The following is a 19,096-nucleotide window of genomic DNA, read 5'->3' as shown; positions in this document are numbered from 1 at the left end:
TTCTAGATTTGTTATTTTGTTTTCTCAAAGTAGAATGTCCTCTAGTATCCTGTTTCTCTCTTTGCATATTCCAAATCAAGTTTTAACTCTTTTGTGATCACTGAGGTAGCTCCTACCATCTGTTACCTTAAGGGGTGGGGAACCTGTGGCCTTGGGGCCACATGTGGACTTCTGGATCCTTGAGTGCAGCCTTTGGACTGAATCCAGATTTTACAGAACAAATCCATTTAATAAAGGATTTAATAAAGGGGCTGCACTTGGGGATCTGGAGGGCCACATGTGGCCTTGGGGCCGCAGGTTCCCCACCCTTCTAAGGTCCCTAAAGGCAGAACAATGTTTTTGAGTTATTAAAGTAGTTTTCATTAGTCATTTGCTTTTCTTAAAACTTTGATTTCTCTTAGGCTTTATACAAAAGTGGAATTTTATTTTACTAATGTTTTATTTCTAATAGATTTATAAAGCCCTTCCAGTCATATTCATTGTTTTTGTTATCACCTCAAACCTTGAAAATTCACATAAGTTAGAGAGTTTGCGTATGTTTAAAGTCTTTCTAATGATGTTGCTTTTTTAGCTTCTGAAAGGTTATATATTTACAGTGTTTTTCTCTTCTTTTGTTTCCTAAGAAGAAGATCAAAAGGGAACTTTCAACCATTGTTGAGCATTTTGGGAAAATTATACTTCATGCTTTTCATTTATAAGAAGAAACACGTTAGATGTGAATACATTTGGAAATGTCCAAAATTTAGCCATGAGAGGAAACAGTGATGAGAGATGCCAGGCAGACGTCTGGTATTTCTTTGCCTCTTTTCCCATCTTATCTTTACTTCTCATTTCCTTTACTTTTCCACTTCTCCTCTCTTGCTATTTCTTTCCTTTCTAATGTTTTCCTTCAATTTCAAACCATTTTCTTTTATTCCTCTTTTGCGTTAGGTTATAGCAGTTGAGAAAACGTTGACAGTGCTCAGTGTTGGCTATTTTGTTAAAGACTTTGGAAGATAGATCCAAAGAAATTAACCTAAGATAGTGAAATTTTGGCTTGAGTAGAAAGATATTTATGAGCAGAAAGTCATCTTAGGGACTGTTTATAACATTTATTTATTCGGTATTCATGGAAGAGATACAATGGGTGCCCACTGTATGCAAGGTGCTGTGGTCAAACATACAGATGGGTAATTTATGTTATTCTCATTTCGAGGATCCCTGCTATGGCAGAGGAGAGGACAGAGATAAACATGGGAATTAGAAGTTACAATGTAATGTTGTAGTTGCCTTCCACTGAGGCATGAACTGTGTGTTGTGCTCACATAGTCAGTCATAAGAACAATCACGGAAACCTTTGTTTCCGTGGTCTCAGACTTTGAGGAAGAGAATATGCTGGTTAGATTTCATATGGGAGTTCTGAAGTGAAGCCATCTTGCAACCTGTTTAAATATTGCATGGCTAGAGTTTAGGTAGACTTAGCTTTGGTTCTGCCATTTTTGTTTTAGCTTCCTTTGACGTGAAGATGGGCTTTAGTCCTGCTCTTTCTTGTCTTTCTTGTTACTTGACTGTCTTCCATGTTAGCATAGGCAGGTAATTTTGAAAAGAATAGATAGTCAATAAATATGGATAGTTGGTGGTATAATTATTTTGTACAGCTGTTGCTACATTTTGCTTCTTAGATTTACATGTAATTTTTTTCATTTTCAATTTAATTTTATGGCTCACTTTCACCTCTAGCCCCACCACCTACTTTGCTCCTTACCTTCATAGGTAACGATTTTCATTAGTTTCTGATTAATCTTTCCACTGTTTCTTTTCGAAAACAACAAGCAAAGTGCGTGCACATACTCACTCTCTGTTACACGAAAGGCAGCATGTTATATACACTATCTTTACCCAAAGATAGCATACCATATAGATTATTCTACATCTTGTTTTTATAAATAATGTTGCAGTTAATAACCTTGTACATATCTCATAGTTATGGAAGCTTATTTTAAAGGAAACCTCAGAGTCATTTTTATTGAGAACCTTCCTTAGAACAATATTTTCTTGCCAACAAGAAAGACATATATGTGTAGGCATCAGATATTCTTAATATGTGTCATTGAGTGGAAATCGTTTTTTTTAAGGTATAATTTAAACCTTCCATATGTTTTCACTCTGGTACTATGAATACATCCACTTTCCTGAGATTTAAGGTCAGCTTTGGTGCTTTCTCTGATGAAGAATGCCTTCTTACTTACATTTATTTATTTATTGGGGAGGCACAGCCTTCAGTACAAGTGAAAGTGTGCTCTCCCTTATTTTTTGTATGAATATTGTTGAATAAAGAAATTTCAGTACCCATTAAGTCAGGCATTATGTTAAATGCTTTCTCTTATGAAATCGTATTTATCTTAACTTTAAAGATATTAAAACTTAGACTCAGAAAGTTCAAGTCACTTGTCCAAGGTCACAGAGTTAATAAATGGTGGAGCCAGAACCCAAATTTCTATGAGTAAAAGCCTATCTTTTTGTCCTATACCTCACTCTTAGTCACATCAAATATACTCTATAATCATAGTTATTCTTTGTTTCCTGAAAATATTTTCATTTTTTGAGCCACAGAATGTCTTTTTCCCTATTTTTGGATTGTCAAAACAGTTAAGATATTCTTTGTAACAGAAAGAATTAATGTTTCATTGAGATGGTCTTTGGATTAGTTTATTGACCTTGATATTGGTGACTTGGGAATGGGTGATACCTGAGCTGAACAGATGAGTTCTCAGCAATCTGATAAAATGTAATCTCTGCTTTAATTGCTCTCTGGAGTTTTCTTTATTCCTTTTTTGGCCCTGGTCAGATTTTTTCCTCTGTTACGATTGTGGAAGTAATAGCTCTGCTCTGACCTTCAGTGACAGTGTTGCAGTTGGTTAGAACAATATTTTGTTCTGCTACTTCTCAATTGTGAGAATAGGAAGTTTCTGTTTTCCCATGTTCCACAACAGATATAGACAGTATGGATGCTGGGTAATAACAGGGATGGTTAGCATTAGAATCCCTAATGAAGCCTGGGCAACATAGTAAGACCCCATTTCTACAAAAACTAAAAAAATTAGCTGGACATGGTGGTACGTGCCTGTAGTCCCAGCTGCTCAGAAGGCTGAGGCAGGAGGATTGCTTGAGCCCAGGAATTCAAGGTTCTATTGAACTATGATCAGGCTGCTGTACTCCACCCTGGGCAACAGAGTGAGACAGTCTCAAAACAAAAAACAACAACAATAACAAAAAACCCTAATGAAAGGGCTGAAAAAATTGGGAAGAACAATGAAAAACAATGAGGATGGAGGGAGTCAGGCCTCAAGTTAGACTATGTGGAGAGGCAGTACAACACAGAAGTTTACAATCTGGACTGACTCCTGTTGTCTGGGTTTGAGTCCTGGCTCTACCATATAATAGCTGTAAATTTTGGGAAATTACCCTTTCTGGGGCCTCATTGTTATATTGGGACAATAATACCTACCTCATAGAGTTGGGAGGATTAAATGAAGTAAGGCTTATAAAGTACTTGACTCATAATAACTGTCTCATAAATGTAAGTTATCAATATAAAAGGTGATAGAAAAAATGGCATGGAGTATCTAGATTCCATGTACATGGCATTTGTCATAATATGAATATATATCCTCAGTCCTAAAATGTACTTTTTAAATATTTTAATATTATTAAAATAAAAATGGTAATTTAAGCCAATGAGCACATTTAATGTGGTAGACGGAGTTTCTTTCATCAACTGTAATTCATTTAATTTAGGAAATAAGGTAATGTGTGTTGCTTAATATATATATATTTTTTTATTATTTTTATTTTTTTTTATTTTCAACCAACTCCCCACCAAGGATATATACATATTTTTTAAGAGATAGTCTTGCTCTGTCTCCCAGGCTGTGGCGCAGTCATAGCTCACTGCAGCTTTAGATTCCTGGGCTAAAGCAGTCCTCCTGCCTCAGCCTCCCAAGTAGCCAGAATTGCAGGTGTGCACCACCATACCTGGCTGACTTTTTTTTTTTTTTTGGGGAGACACGATTTTGCTATGTTGTCCAGGCTGGTCTCAAATTCCTGGCCTCAAGCTGTTCTCCCTGGTTAGCCTCCCCAAGCTCTGAGATTATAGATCACTTAATACAAATAGCCAGTAATTCACTACTAACTGTAATAACTATTGGTTTTTGAATAATTATGTTTAGCTGTAAGAGAATGCATTGATTGATAATATAGAGATTTGCACAAAAGATAGAAGACATCTCTTCTTAATGTCATTTATAGGACTTTAAGTTGGTGCATAGAGCCTCTTTTCCATTTCAGATATATCTTGTGAAATGCATCATTCTGAAAGATTTCAGGATACAGAACACCTGAAATCTTCCTTACTGGAGTTTTTTAACTTCGTATTTTGAAATTTGTTTTTATGTTTACCTGTAACTTGTATTTTTGACACTTAGAATATATCCAGAATTGCTTCAATTTCTTGGGAAAGGTTTATTTTTGGTAGGTAGTAATGAGACTTTTCCCCTCAATTTTTATAGGTTATTTGGCTGTTTCTTTATTTCTACATGAAAATCATGAATTGCTGCTTCTCCTTGTGAATACAGTTGTAAAGGTACTGTATTGTGTGTTGGTTAATATGAGGTCTTAAATTACTCTAATGGGTATCTGATGTTTCTTCTCAAATCATATTGAATTATTAATAGATAATTTTGGAAGAAGCTGAGCTTATAGAAAAATCTTTTAGTTCAGTTTCCTGCATCTGTAAAATGGGAATGAATAATAGAACTTACAGATTTGTGAGGGTGAAATGAAACACTATGTGAAGTAGTTAACGGCTGCTATTGCTGCTGCTGTTGTTATTACTTCATTTTAAAACACACAGAATTGTAATCCAGATCTCCAGGCTCTTAGGTACATTTCCATGCTGTTGTCTTTTTCTCTAGGGTGTGTACTAAAGGGATATAGATATAAACTGAATAATTAAAGTCTTTAAAATCTAAAAAGTCATTTACAAAGAGAATAGACTATAACTAACAGAAATGTACAGATAATAGAAACACATTTTAATCCATACTTACAATATTTTTTCCTGTTAAACATCTAATCAGTATTGATAATGAGATATAATTGAATTGTTGAACCTTTTCCTGTTATCTTGTATCAGTTTTTTGATGTGAGAGTTTGCGTATATCTGTGTATAGTATTTTCTGAATTTTAATTCATACACCATATTAAGGTTACTAAATTTACTAAATTCTTTCCAAACTTTCCAAAACATATTTTTAGTTTCCATTAGAATGATTTATAAGCCATATGTATATGTAGGTGTACATTAATATATGAATTTTATTGTGTATATTCCAATATCTTTTTTTTAACCTTCCACTCATTATTAACAAGAAAAATTCATAAAATTGTTTTGTTATTGATTTGGAAAAGTTTTAAAGGCTGTAATAAAGGAGACTACTTTCGCCACTATCAGAACAGAAATACAGTTTCCTTTTGTTTCACTTGTCTTTTGGCAATATTTATCTATTGACTCTATTAAGGCAAATGAAACAAATAGAGATATTCCTATAAAATATCACATAAGTGTTGAATTTGCCATCCCGGGTTTAAGAATTTACACTGAATGTTTTCTATGCTTAATAATTATTCCAGGACTTGCAGAGCACTAACCTAGTAGAAGTATGTATGGCCCTTACTGTTGTTAGCCAGATTTTCCCTCGAGAAATGATTCCAGCTGTTCTTCCATTAATAGAAGATAAACTTCAACATTCTAAGTAAGTAAATTCTTTTGGGATAGATGTCTGTATCATATACTTCAAAACAGAAATTTATACCAGAAAATTTATTATACTTTTAATTTAATGCTACTAGGATAGAGAATATTCTTTGACTTCCAGATATAATACAAAAATCCCCAGTAGGATCATCCTTATTTTTAGATGGGTTTAGAATAATGTTAGACAGCTTTATAAAGTTAAATTAAGAGACAGTGAGGCTTAGTGTCAGGATTCCTTGACTTTCTTCCCAATTCTACCACTAATGAGCAGTGGTTATGTTTTTCTCCTGGCTATATGGGGTGGGTGGAAGCTCCTTAGTTCTCGCAAAGTTGTTTTGAGGATAAAGTGAAATAATGGAAAACACATGGAAATGGTTCAAATGCTGTGAATGCAAAGCTTCAGTGTATTGGGAAGATACTTTTTATATCAAAACCACAATGTTCAAATTCTTTTACAGCAGAATATATCCAAATACACTTTAATTTATGGTATTTTGCTAATCTTCTCTTATAAGATTCCTTAACTCTCTCCTTATTAGCTTGACTTTCTTGTTCACCATACTTAGAATTACTTTGTTTTTGACCAAGGCCCTTAACTTCATAATCTTTTTCCTTTTGATTATAGTATTTTAGTTACATGTACATTCTTGATGAAGATTTTTGTTACTTATACAGCATTTCTTTGTTTCATATGCTTCTTAAGTCAGTATTTTTAATGTTCTGAGATTGTAAAATGTTGCCTTATAGCTTATATTATTTAAGACATCTTTGACCACGAATCTTCCAGCTAAAATGATAGCATATGTTGTAGAATATTTGTAGGTCTTTCAGACTTTTTATGTTTCGTATGTCAAATCTGTGTTTAGAACAAAAGATGGCTATAGACAATTAATTGTTGGAAATAAAATATTAACTTTTCTTAGGTATTTGTAGATTGATCTGATAATAGCAGCAGGATATTTTTACATAGTTTTTCCTTACCACCACTCTTGTGACCATACTCACCCTTTGTGTGAAATCCTTCTGAGAATTGAAAGGACCCTTTTCACTTTTTTCTTATTGCTTCTCCTTTAGTCTAATAGCCAAATCCTGACTGGACTTTTTGAAACTCTGCTTCTGCAGTTATGGCCATACCCAGCTCCATGCTATGGAGTAAAGAGCTAAAGAATATGGGTCAGAGCTACAGGTAAACCAGTACATGTCATGGAAGATGTGAGATAAGGGTTGGACTCAACTTTTGAATCTTTGGCTATATTTAAGCCCTTAAGTCCGAAACCAGGTCTCTTGATGTTTTGTGTTAGTACTACCACATAGTGCCAGGCCTGTGGATTCCTGAGCCTGTTCAGAATTTGTAGTTTTTTCCTCACCTCATTTACTTATTGTCCTCCAGAATTAATATTGGTTAATGCCCAATGGCAATACATTGGGATGTAGTTTGCAGTCACGGTAATACTAATACTAACAGCGAATCTGTTGTTAATCTGCTTTGCTTTTTTTTTTTTTTTTTTTTTTATTGAGGCAGAGTCTTACTCTGTTGCCGTGGCTAGAGTGCCATGGCATCAGCTCACAGCAATCTCAAACTCCTGGGCTCAAGTGATCCTACTGCCTCAGCTTCCCGAGTAGCTGGGACTACAGGCATGCGCCACCATGCCCGGCTATTTTTCTATATATTTTTAGTTGTCCCACTAATTTCTTTCTATTTCTTTAATAGAGCTGGGGTCTCGCTCTTGCTCAGGCTGCTCAAACTCCTGAGCTCAAACAATGCGCCCGTCTCAGCCTCCCAGAGTGCTAGGATTACAGGCGTGAGCCACCGCGCCTGGCCTGCTTTGCTTTTTATGTGAAAAGAATTTTCTGTCTCGGCATAGCTTGCCTAGCAAGGTAGTGAATTGTTTATTAATAGAATTTAGCAAAAGCTGAATGACTACTTGTTAGGAATCTTACAAAAGGTATTCTTGAGTGGAACACAGAAGGATCGTATCGAATAATCTCAATCTCAGGAGATTCTATGATTTTAGATAACAAATATGTGTTAAGGAACCCAAATAGTAAATACTTCACTTTTGTGATGTTTGCTGTTGTTGTTTGTGAGCACTGCCAGCATAGTCTGCAAATAGGAGATATGTAGAAATAGGCGTAAGAGAGAATAGTAAGGAATACACTTCCTTGGAAACCACCTTGGGAACACAGGATAGTTTCTTTACTTTTGCTTCTGTGTACTAGACATTATCTGCTATAAATGAAGTACAAGACTAGTATATAGTTTTCCTCTTTATTATCATGGGGTTTTTAAAACATGAACTGGGGAAGGAGAGGAGTAACATCTTTTTATTCTATGTGTGTCCCCTTATCCTCTCCTCCCCCAAAGTATTTGGAATCTGCTTGCCCATGGTATAAAAAAAACAAATATTAAAAGCTACTACTTTAGAATGAGAATGTTAGATTTTTAATATTAATAAAGAGACTTCAATATACTAGGTGAAATTACCTATTACTGATTTAAACTTATTGTTTGTTGACTCTTTCCTCAGTTTCTAGAGATACGACTTTTAAAAATGGAATTAAAGAATTAAGAAATTTGTTTATCTTGTTTTTTCTGATTTCAAAAGTAATATATGCTTGTTACAAAAAAAAAAATTCCATAACTAGAGAAATACATAATTTGGGCAGTTAAAATCTTGAGATCTTACCTCCTAGACATAGCCACTTTTTATAGATTGGTATATTAGAATAAAGAAATCAATAATAAATGTATCATTTTCTTTCTTTTTAGATTAAGGTAATAGCTGATATTCTGAAGTCATCTGGCTCATAAACTTTTCAAAGTAAATGCCTGACAATTTAGATTGTCTTGTTTAGATTTCATTTTTTTGTCTTTAGGGAGATTGTACGAAGAAAAGCTGTTCTGGCATTGTACAAATTCCATCTCATTGCTCCTAATCAAGTACAACATATCCACATTAAGTTTCGGAGAGCACTGTGTGACAGAGATGTTGGGGTCATGGCTGCTTCCCTGCACATATACCTTAGGATGATTAAGGTAAGTTGGAAATTTCAACAAATATTGAGTAGTTACCATTAGAAAAATATAATTGTGGAATTAAAAGAAAACTCAGATATTTCAGTAAAATGCTTAATTAACATTTTATATTTTTATTATTGACTTTTTAGTAATTTTTGCAAGGTGTTGATAGCATGAGTTGTAGGCACATTACTGAATTAATTTTTTTAAATGCCTAATATCTTTTCATGTTACTAAAGAAGTATGGAAAAATGGTAGTTATGGAAAGTGATTTAAATTTACAGATTTGTGGTTTTTCAAGCAGTGATTCTCTTTTATACAGCTTCATGGGATGCATAACAGCTTATAGAAATGAGGAGAGCCGGTGGGGGTTGTGCAAGGTATAGACTGCAGTGTTGACTTCATACATTGATACTGTGTCAGACGAGGAAAGAGGGTTGAATGGTATGGTAAAAAATTTTTCTAAATGATGATCATGGATTTATATATACTAATTCAGTTTCAGTGTATTGCCTGAAATCCTTTGTGTCCAAAATATAGATTTCATGAGCACCTACTGTAACAAAATGAAATATGCTACTGAACTCATTTAAAGTTATACTGAAGCTTGTCTTCTCTTTTATGCATTGTGTTCTAAAATAGTAAAAGTATAAATAGAGATTTGATATTAAATCTTATTTTCTAAACATTTACTAAAATTTGAAAGATTTATCATTTCCCTTTCAAAAATTTACCCTTGATACATAATAAAAATTACAATGAAGAATCTCATGTTAACTTTAAGACGTATGTATTTAATTTCTCCAGTCAAAAAGATTAATCAGATAAATAATCAAGGTATACTCATTCAGAAACAAATATTTTAAAATACTGTATGGCTAATTAATTTTTAATTGGCAGGCCTACTGATTTTGGGGGCTTTGAATGTTTAAGTAGTCTTGGCTGTGCTCTTCCACCCAGAAAATATTTAACTCATTTACATGAAAAGTCTTTTGAAAATGGAGTTCAGAGATTGCAAACAGGCCTTGATTTTCATACAAAGTGGAGGTATTACTGCCCCCTTTTCAGTATGCCAGTTCTTTTCACTTTTTGCTTTAATTGCTGATATTGGCAATTAAGTATTCTAAGACGTAATTATAAGAACTTTTGAAATGTGAGTGTGTGGGGAAAAGTAGGGAGTAGTGGAAGCTTCTCTGGGAATGATTCAATTTTGAATGGGGTAGCCAAAGGAGTTTCGTTATGGAAGAAATGATACATATTAGAGTACTGTTTCATTAAATGTGAACATAAACTTTTAAGTGAGCATGTATTAAGTTAGGCATTTCAACCAGGTCTATTTTACATTTGATAAGACATTATTAACAGAAAGTTGTGTTTTTTTTTTTTCTTTTGGGATATAGGAGAATTCATCTGGCTATAAAGACTTGATTGGAAGTTTTGTAACTATTTTGAAGCAGGTGGTTGGAGGAAAGCTCCCAGTAGATTTCAATTACCACAGTGTGCCAGCACCATGGTTACAAATTCAGCTCTTGAGAATACTAGGACTTCTAGGAAAAGATGATCAAAGGTAAACTATTCTAAGTAAGTTTACTTAATGACCTCATACCATATAACAGGCTTAGGCTTTAATCACCTAGAAGTTTCCTGATAAGCCAGATTCTCCTAATGCTTAACTGGCTTAATAGTGATAAATAAATCACTGTAAGAAGTATATAAACTCTTTCAGAATTGCTGGGATAATCCTGCCTGTCTGCTTATCTAAATCATACCTATTGTGAAAGGTATCTCTGAAGCACCATCTCCTCTGTGAAGCTTTCTTAATTGTTCAGGGCTTGGGAAATTTTTTCTCTCAAGGACCACAAAGCCTAAAATAACAATTATTTTTGTGGGCCACATGTTGTCTGTTGTATCTATTCAACTCTGCTGTTACAGCATGAAAGTAGCCACAGATAGTGCATATATGAATGAGCATGGCTGTGTTCCAAAAAAACTTTTTATGGGCATTAAAACTTGAATTTCATATAATCTCCATGAAATACTGTTTCTTAAATTTTTTTCAACCATTTGAAAATGTAAAAACTTAGTTTGCCACTATACAAAAACAAAAATCTGGCCAGATTAGCCTTGCAGACTGTAGTTTGCCCACCTTTGTTATAGTTGGATGTGAGTGCTTTACCTTCTTAATTCATTTATCTGGATTATTCTTTTAGTCAATTACTTAAATTTTTTTGTGGGTATCTTTCCAACTATATACATATATATTCTTTTAACTTTTTATTTTGCTGTACCTTTTCAAACTTACAAACTTTCAAAGTTACAAGAATAGTACGAGGAGCTCCCTTACTCTCTGTACCTAGATTCATCAATTTATTTGCATTTGCTTTCTCATTCTCTCTCCCCTTCCTTCCCTCTTTCTCCCATTCTTTGTCTCCCTCTGCCCCTCTCTTTCCCTCTGTCTCTCCTTCCCTCCTCTCTCTCTCCCTCTTTCTCTCTCTGTATGCATGTGCATTTGCATGTGCACAGTCATATTATTTTTATTAAAAAATTTTTTTCTGAACTGTTCGAGACCATATCCAACTAGATTTTGGTTCCCTTGAGAGTAAGGACCTTGGCTTGAGTCCCTGATATGTTTCTGTCTTGAGAAAATATTTGCTAATCAATATTCTGATTTGATGGATATCGTAGCTTTTTATGCCATAGGGTACCTTTCTATTCTAATTCTTTAGCCTAGCTTTACAAAGGGACCATCCTCTAGATTGTTGCTCCTAGAAATGCCTCCTTAACTTCATGTCAGAATTCATTTGTCTCTGAGCTCCTAATCTGCACTAATTGGGCTGTATCACTCTTGGTATTACCCTTTTACTTATTTCTGTGTTTATGAATCTCTACTCCTGACTGAAACCTGAATTGAAAACCTAGAGGTTATGAAGCAGACACATACATTAGAAATGTTTGTCCTAATTATATTTTATTTTACATAATTCCAGCCTATCCTAACATGGAGCTCTAGTTGGAGTTCACTGGGATTCTGTTTTAAAATCACTAATTTCATATTAATGCATCAGATCTTATTGGTCTAAAAAGGCTTAATGTCATCATATGTTGTCAGGAAGTAACTTTGGAGGCATTTAGTGAATTTATTTAGTAAATTCACTAACTCATTATCTTTCTTCCTTCTTTCCTTCATGGATGAATTTGGAGAATACATACAAAGATGAGTAAGTGAGTCCTTACTTTCAAAGAACTCAGTTGAATAGTAATTAGGCTCAATTGAATGAAGAAATAAAGAGTGGAACTCTCTTATAAAGATGTGGAACATTAGAATGTTTTCTACTTTGTTGTCCCCACTCTAGTGAGATTTTATGTTAACACAAATCTTATATTTTGTAGGGCATGGTTAGCTCAATGTGGCAAAGTAAAAATGTTAAATTATTTTATAACAAAATTCTAAAAGTTTTTAACTGAAAGAACCAATTTACTGGAAAAGTCTATTACATTTATGGTCTTATATATCTGTTTTTTGAATATTTTCTTGCGTTTTATAGCTTTGTGCTTCTTAGGTTGTTAACATTTAGCTTAATTGTGTCCACAAATGTTTCTACATTTCATGTGGTTAATTATAACTCTCATGCCAGACATTGGCTTTTAAAATTGAGAAACTAGACTATAATCCAGGTGTCGTATTACCACCTTTTTTCGGGGGAAGCGTTGGTAATATATGCTGATATGGAGAAATGCTTACATAATAAAATGATGGATTTTAGACTGTGGTTCTGGATTCTTATTATTGGATATTTATACTTCAGTGAAGATAGAATGAAAGTACATGCATTTAAAATTGAATTTTCTAGCTATATTTTTGGAAAAAAGGAGAACTTTCCTGAAAGGGATGTAACATACTTGATAACTAATTTATATAACCCCAAATTATGTTGATATTTTTGTTTGTTTTATGGCACAGTTTCTCTGCGAGACCACTGTATGTATCCGATTTTGCTGGTATTTTTTTTTCTATTAGTGTATTTTGAATTTGTAAAACATATAGCATACCAGCTGAGAAGACACAGTTTTTCATATTGGCCTCTTGGAGAGGATTTTTCTCTTGTAGGCTTGGAGGCAGAGTGCTAGGGCTCCATAAACATTGCACTTTTTTTTTTTTTTTTTTAACAGTATCTCCCTGAACATGATTGTTGTTGTAGTGACCATAAAGACATCTGAATGGTACAAACCTGTTAATTTTACAAAATATATTTCTTTATATTTAACATAAATGTAAGTTAAAATTTTCTTACTGAAGAACCTTCTCAGGGAAAGACTAGTATCTGAATACTTTTAAAAAACTATCTGGTTAAAATACAGATAATATACTGTCTGGAATAATCTTGATATATGAGGTATTACTGTAGTTAGTAACTTAAAACAGAAATATTTTGTTGCAAAGAAAATTATAAAAGATAGTAAGTTCAACCAAATACAGACTTGTTTTGTAAACTAGGCAAAAGTGAGGAAAGAATTGATTGACTTTTGTATATCTCATTGGCTAGCTATTAATAATTAACTTTGATAAAGCAGGAAGTTCAGATCATGAAAAAGAGCAAATGAAATCTTTAAGAAGTGAAATTTGCAAACTTCATAAAATTAATTTCTTTCACTTCTGTAGATCCTCACTTTTAAAGAGAGAGAAGTTTGAAAAACGATGTTTTTATTGGGTTAGAATACTGTAATTCCACTGCAAATAAAATATCTTTTAAACAGGACAAGTGAATTAATGTATGATGTTCTTGATGAATCCTTACGAAGAGCTGAGTTAAATCACAATGTCACATATGGTAGGTAATATATGTAAATGTTACCCTAATGACTAATGGTGTTTTTTAGTATTGGAGCTAAATATGCGTTAGAACACTGTAAATTTCAATAGAGTTTTATACATTAATTTTAAGGTGGTTCTTTAGGTTATTGTTTTTTCAATGTAAGTGTTTAATAACTAATAAATAGCAATAATGTGAAATTATGGCATGTTCTAAATATTGACCTAAATTTATTATAATTGTCTTTTTATTGAAAACATTTATCAAGTATCTAATTGACTGTGAAGATAACTTAGTAGATTTGTTCCATATTTGGTGAAAGTTTACAGTATTTGAGGATATTTGAGGATAGTTAAATAGATCAGTCAACTAGTCATCAAATATTTATTAAATTTCTGTTTTTTGTCAGGCCCTGTGCAAGGTGCTTAGAGTACAGCAGTGGATAAAACAATATTATTATGGGGCTTACAGACCGGATGAATGGAAAGGGACAGGCGTTAAATAATGTTACAAGAGAAAATTACAGAGTGTGGTGGAGAATACAGCAGCTAGTCATAGGTGAGGGGTAGAACAAGGAAGTTTTTCCTGAGAAAGTGCTATTCAGGAAGACATCTGAAGGATGAATAGGATATAGATAGAAATATATAGAATAAGAATGTACTATTTTGTGAGGAGACAATAAACCATTATATACAATTTTTAAAAATTAGTGGTAGGAGACAAGAGTAAGTTGGGGGAAGAGGGTAGAAAACTGAGAAAGTAACAAACTTCCAATTTTAACAGCCAGAGGGAGAAACTATTCTATTTGATCTGTCTGAGAAAGCTCAGTAAAGAAATTGAGATTTTTGGAGCTATTTAAAAGATGAAAGTAAAACAATTTGAATTGTGCATGCTTTTGAGGAGAGCAGTAGAAAAGGCATCGAGAGATAGAACTCAAATGAGAAGTCATTTGTTAATCTGGTAAAATACCATGAAGTAGGGGATGAAGAGCATTACTTGTTCTTTCAGACAATGTTAAACTGTGGATTTTTAAGAACACTGGTTGTAGAAGTGTAGGGTAGACCAGAGGGCAGAAATTGAACTAGGTTATCTGAAATAAAATGTGCCTGACAAAGATACAGTAGGAATAAGGAGAAAGGATTACATGCATGAGACCAGTACAGGAAAAATAATGCACATGGTAGTGATTTGCGATGGTAAACATTAAAGGATAGATTAATATTTTGCTTGTATAAATGGTAACTAATGCAATAAAGGTGTTTTATTTGTTCAACCAGTATTTATTGAGTGCCTGTGAAACAAAAACTTGATTTTGTTTTAAACTAGGTACAGATTGAGGAAAGAGTTGATTGATGTAATGTATTCCTCCAGGCTAAGTATGGAAGGTAAAAGGAAGAATAAGGTAGACACACGCCCTGTCCTTATGAGTGTACCGTGTAAAAAACAGTTGATATTATTGAGGTTCCTGCTATGCAGTGAGAGTAAGGGGCAATAGATGATGATGACCATCATTGAGACAGGCGGTTTGGCTAGGAGCTGTCAGAAGATCCAGAAAAATGTCAGAACTTTTCCAGACAGTTAAAGCAAGTTAGAATGTTTTGTTTGCGATAGAATCAGTGTCCAGGATAAGGGTTTGAAAGGCTCTCAAGAAATTCTGTTTAAAAATCAGTTAAAAATATACTTTTTTTCCTTACAGAAAGTTTAAAAAAAAAAAAATTGACATTTCAGCTTTAATTTTTTTATTTTTTTGAATAGGTAATATATGCACATGGTTCAAAATTCAAAAGGTACAAAGGGTATACAATGAACAGTAAGTCTCCCTTCCACCCTTATTGCCCACCACCCAATTCCCCTTCCTAGAGATAACCACTGTTATCTGTTCCTTTTGATTTGGAAAATACCATATACTTGAGGAAATATTTTTTAATGTTCTCTACTAGGACTCTACTTTTATTAAAATTGCTTGAACCAACACCAGCAATTTGTTTCTTTATAGACTGTTGGTCCAGTGTTTCACCTGGCCACAGAAACCCTATCGTTTCTGTTGTTTTGTTTGCATTATTTAGATTTTCATAGCTATCCTTTCCCCCCATATTTGTATTGGTGCAGTTTATAGCTTATACTGATTATACCAGTGGCAGAGTATTCTCTAGTAATCCTAATATAAATATTTTATTGCTTAAGAATGTGAATCTTAATTACAAGCTTCATAAGGGCAGGGACTGTGTCTCTCTTATTGACTAGCATATTCCAGTAGGCTGGCACTATGTAAACCAGTAAGCAATATGCTTTATGTGAGCTAAAGGAAGAGAAAGTTATTTTACTTTATCAGTTATCTAAGTGGGTTTCAGTGTTAATACTTTCTAAATCATATATTTATGAAAGTTCTATTATTATAACTTATCTCAAGGTCAAATCAAGAAATAAATTGCATTAACATTTATTATTTGCTATGTGCCAGGCATTGTATAAAATGGTGTAGAGGATATGAAGAAATAGAAGATGTAAGGAATTTACAGTATAATGGAAAAGATAACTGATTCATGAAAACATAACACTGGTATAAGGCAGAATGCAAAAGGGTGGTTTAGGGAATAAGTGTTACAGGAGTTCAAAAGTGGGAGAAGGCTTGTTTGTTTTTTGTTGGTTTTGTTTTTTACATCCTTTTACAAATGTAAAAACCATTCTTAGTTTACAAGTTTACAAAAAAAGACTAAAAGCTAGATTTAGTAGTAGTTTGTCCATTCCTGCCTTAGTTGATTGGTCAGTTGACGAAGGCCCCCCTTGTTTAGTTTGTTCATTTCAGGAATCATAAACCCAACTTTTTTTCACAGCACAAAGTAAAGACATTTTATAGCACGACATCTGAATATACAAAGTATCTTTAGGTTCAGCTAACTAATTCTGTAGTTTTTCCTTTAATTAAAGTCAGTTCCCTTCTGCAAAATTACTATTTCTGATTTCTTCTCCCTCTCTCTCCCTCTCTTGGAATACATGTATAAAAATTTATCTGTGCATTAATTGATAGGCAATATAGTATAAAACATAATTAGTTGAATATTCAAGATGTATCTTGTACATAAAGAATGTGTCTGATTGTTATGTTTTAAGCTTTTGGAAATAGAGAAGGATTCTATAAAGGACACTTGATATACTTCAACCTGTAGTACATTTTAAGTGCTGATTTTGTACCTTCACTGTGTCTCACTTCTGGTACTGTGATACCATAGGACATTTAGGACTTAACTGTGTCTCAGTGATTCTTCTTTAATATGGCAAAGCTCCAACTCATTGACTCATGCTTTTTAAAAGATTTTGAGAAAAAATTTAGTGTCCACTTTGATCATCTTATCATAGTTATCAGACTTTTGACTGTATCAGAAAGCCCAATTTGAACCCTATCAACATGTTCAGTAGATTGTTCTATGTGCTTTGAGGTTAATTTTAAAGAAATAGTTTAAAGATTTTTGAGTGGTGACCCTATCTTTGAAATAAATGCTAGATGATCCTAAAATGATTATTTTGAAATAAACTACATATACAATTTCTGTGTATAAGTGATAGAAACTACTTGAGAATAAACCATTTTAAAGCATTCAAGGAGTGTTGGAAGTATCTATTTATATAGGAACAATATATTATTTGTGTGTTCATTAGAATGTGAGCTCCTTGAGGGCAGGGCTTTTTGTCTGTTTTATTTACTACTGTATCCATAGCACTAAACCATGCCTGGCACATAGGAAGTATTCAGTAAATGCTTGTTTTATGAATGAATGTATGATTATTATCCATTAGTAAATATTACTCTCTTTAAATTGTACTGTGGTAGCCCAATCCTAGTAACTGTGTAAGCCTGAAAACAGTAAAGTTTGTTTCTTTGAAAAATTTCCATCAATAAGATTTTTGACTAAAACTGACTTTCCAATTAGTTTATCTTATTACAAATTCTACACAAATATGTTCTTTTATTATGCTTTACCATAATACCTGCCATTTTTATTTTTCTTTCTCTAGCTATTTTGTTTGAATGTGTGCATACAATCTATTCTATTTATCCTAAATCAGAATTACTTGAGAAGGCTGCCAAGTGCATTGGAAAATTTGTTCTATCACCTAGAATAAATCTCAAATATTTAGGTAAGATGATTGGTTCTTTTGACAGAAATTACAGAGAGAGCCTTTGAAATTTGCTGGGTATTTGTTTCAATTCACTTTATATAATGTAATCTTTTTCTCTAGGATTGAAGGCTCTTACTTATGTTATTCAACAGGATCCTACTCTGGCTCTTCAACATCAGATGACAATAATTGAATGTTTAGATCATCCTGATCCTATTATTAAAAGAGAGGTAAACTGGTATTTTGAATAATGTACATGAAATAATAAAAATTTTAAAGTTTTTGTTGGTATTCTGGAGAGAGGTTAAAGTGGTAGGCAGAGTGTGTGAGTGTGTGTGTGTGCACGCATACATATATTTTAACTTTTGAATGCATTTAATTCTTTTTACTAAAGTTTAAGTAACTTTTCTTTCTTTTTTTTTTTTTGGAGACAGAGTCTCACTCTATTGCCTAAGCTAGAGTGCTGTGGCGTCAGCCTAGCTCACAGCAACCTTAAACTCCTGGGCTCAATTGAGCGATCCTTCTGCCTCAGCCTCCCGAATAGCTGGGACTACAGGCATGTGCCACCGTGCCCGACTAATTTTTTTCTATATATTTTTAGTTGTCCAGCTAATTTCTTTCTATTTTTTTAGTAGAGACAGGGTCTTGCTCTTGCTCAGGCTGATTTCGAACTCCGGAGCTCAAACAATCCGCCCGCCTCAGCCTCTTAGAGTGCTAGGATTACAGGCGTGAGCCACCGCGCCTGGCCACACAGGAATGTTTTAAAATGATGAATTGTAAGGATTAGGTCCAGTTATCTATGTGGGTTCATTAATATCTTTTTGGTCTAAGCATTGTACCAATAGGAAATCTGAATTTTTGCCTTAGGTCTTCCTGTTAGTACAATTCAGGGTGTACTGCTGTTGTTATATGTACAATTTAAGATGTAATTTATAATAGTTAATATTTTTCCATTATTCTCTTTTACATCTATAAAATGAGATAATGAAGTCCTTATTAAATAGATAGGAATGTTGAAAAAATTAGTGACGATATCCACAAAATAATTTGAACTTGGAAGGAAAGGTGTAATAATGTAGTTAACTTGTTTTTCAACTTTTTCCTTTTGTAAAATTGCTTCAGTGTATAGTTGGGTGTCTATATAAATATTTCTGTTAATTCTTTTATAACAGATACTCTACAAGTTTGTTGAAAATTGTATATTGAACTTAAGAGTGAAAAGTTTTCTGATTATAAAAATAATAAAGATAAAAAAGAGAATCTATTAAACATGTAAATATCTTAAAAGTAATAAGTTAAAAATAGGAGAGTTTATTGAGAGAATAATAATTGTAATTTTTGAAGATTATGAAT

General features: G+C 33.3%; 1 protein-coding gene across 1 annotated transcript in view; it reads left to right on the top strand.

The window, feature by feature from the left end:
• The window catches only part of AP4E1 (adaptor related protein complex 4 subunit epsilon 1), a 63,044-nt gene that overhangs the window by 921 nt on the left and 43,027 nt on the right, over window positions 1-19,096 (top strand). The window contains exons 2-8 of the mRNA XM_069459978.1: window positions 4,548-4,621; window positions 5,671-5,792; window positions 8,672-8,831; window positions 10,214-10,380; window positions 13,569-13,642; window positions 17,639-17,761; window positions 17,864-17,973. Coding sequence (XP_069316079.1) covers window positions 4,548-4,621; window positions 5,671-5,792; window positions 8,672-8,831; window positions 10,214-10,380; window positions 13,569-13,642; window positions 17,639-17,761; window positions 17,864-17,973 — 830 coding nt within the window. The remainder of the gene's footprint in view (window positions 1-4,547; window positions 4,622-5,670; window positions 5,793-8,671; window positions 8,832-10,213; window positions 10,381-13,568; window positions 13,643-17,638; window positions 17,762-17,863; window positions 17,974-19,096) is intronic.

Source organism: Eulemur rufifrons, chromosome 2, assembly GCF_041146395.1.
Source record: "Eulemur rufifrons isolate Redbay chromosome 2, OSU_ERuf_1, whole genome shotgun sequence".
Taxonomy (NCBI): Eukaryota; Metazoa; Chordata; class Mammalia; order Primates; family Lemuridae; genus Eulemur; species Eulemur rufifrons.
The sequence above is the reverse complement of the archived record's forward strand: the minus strand, read 5'-3'. Positions and strand labels throughout refer to the sequence as shown.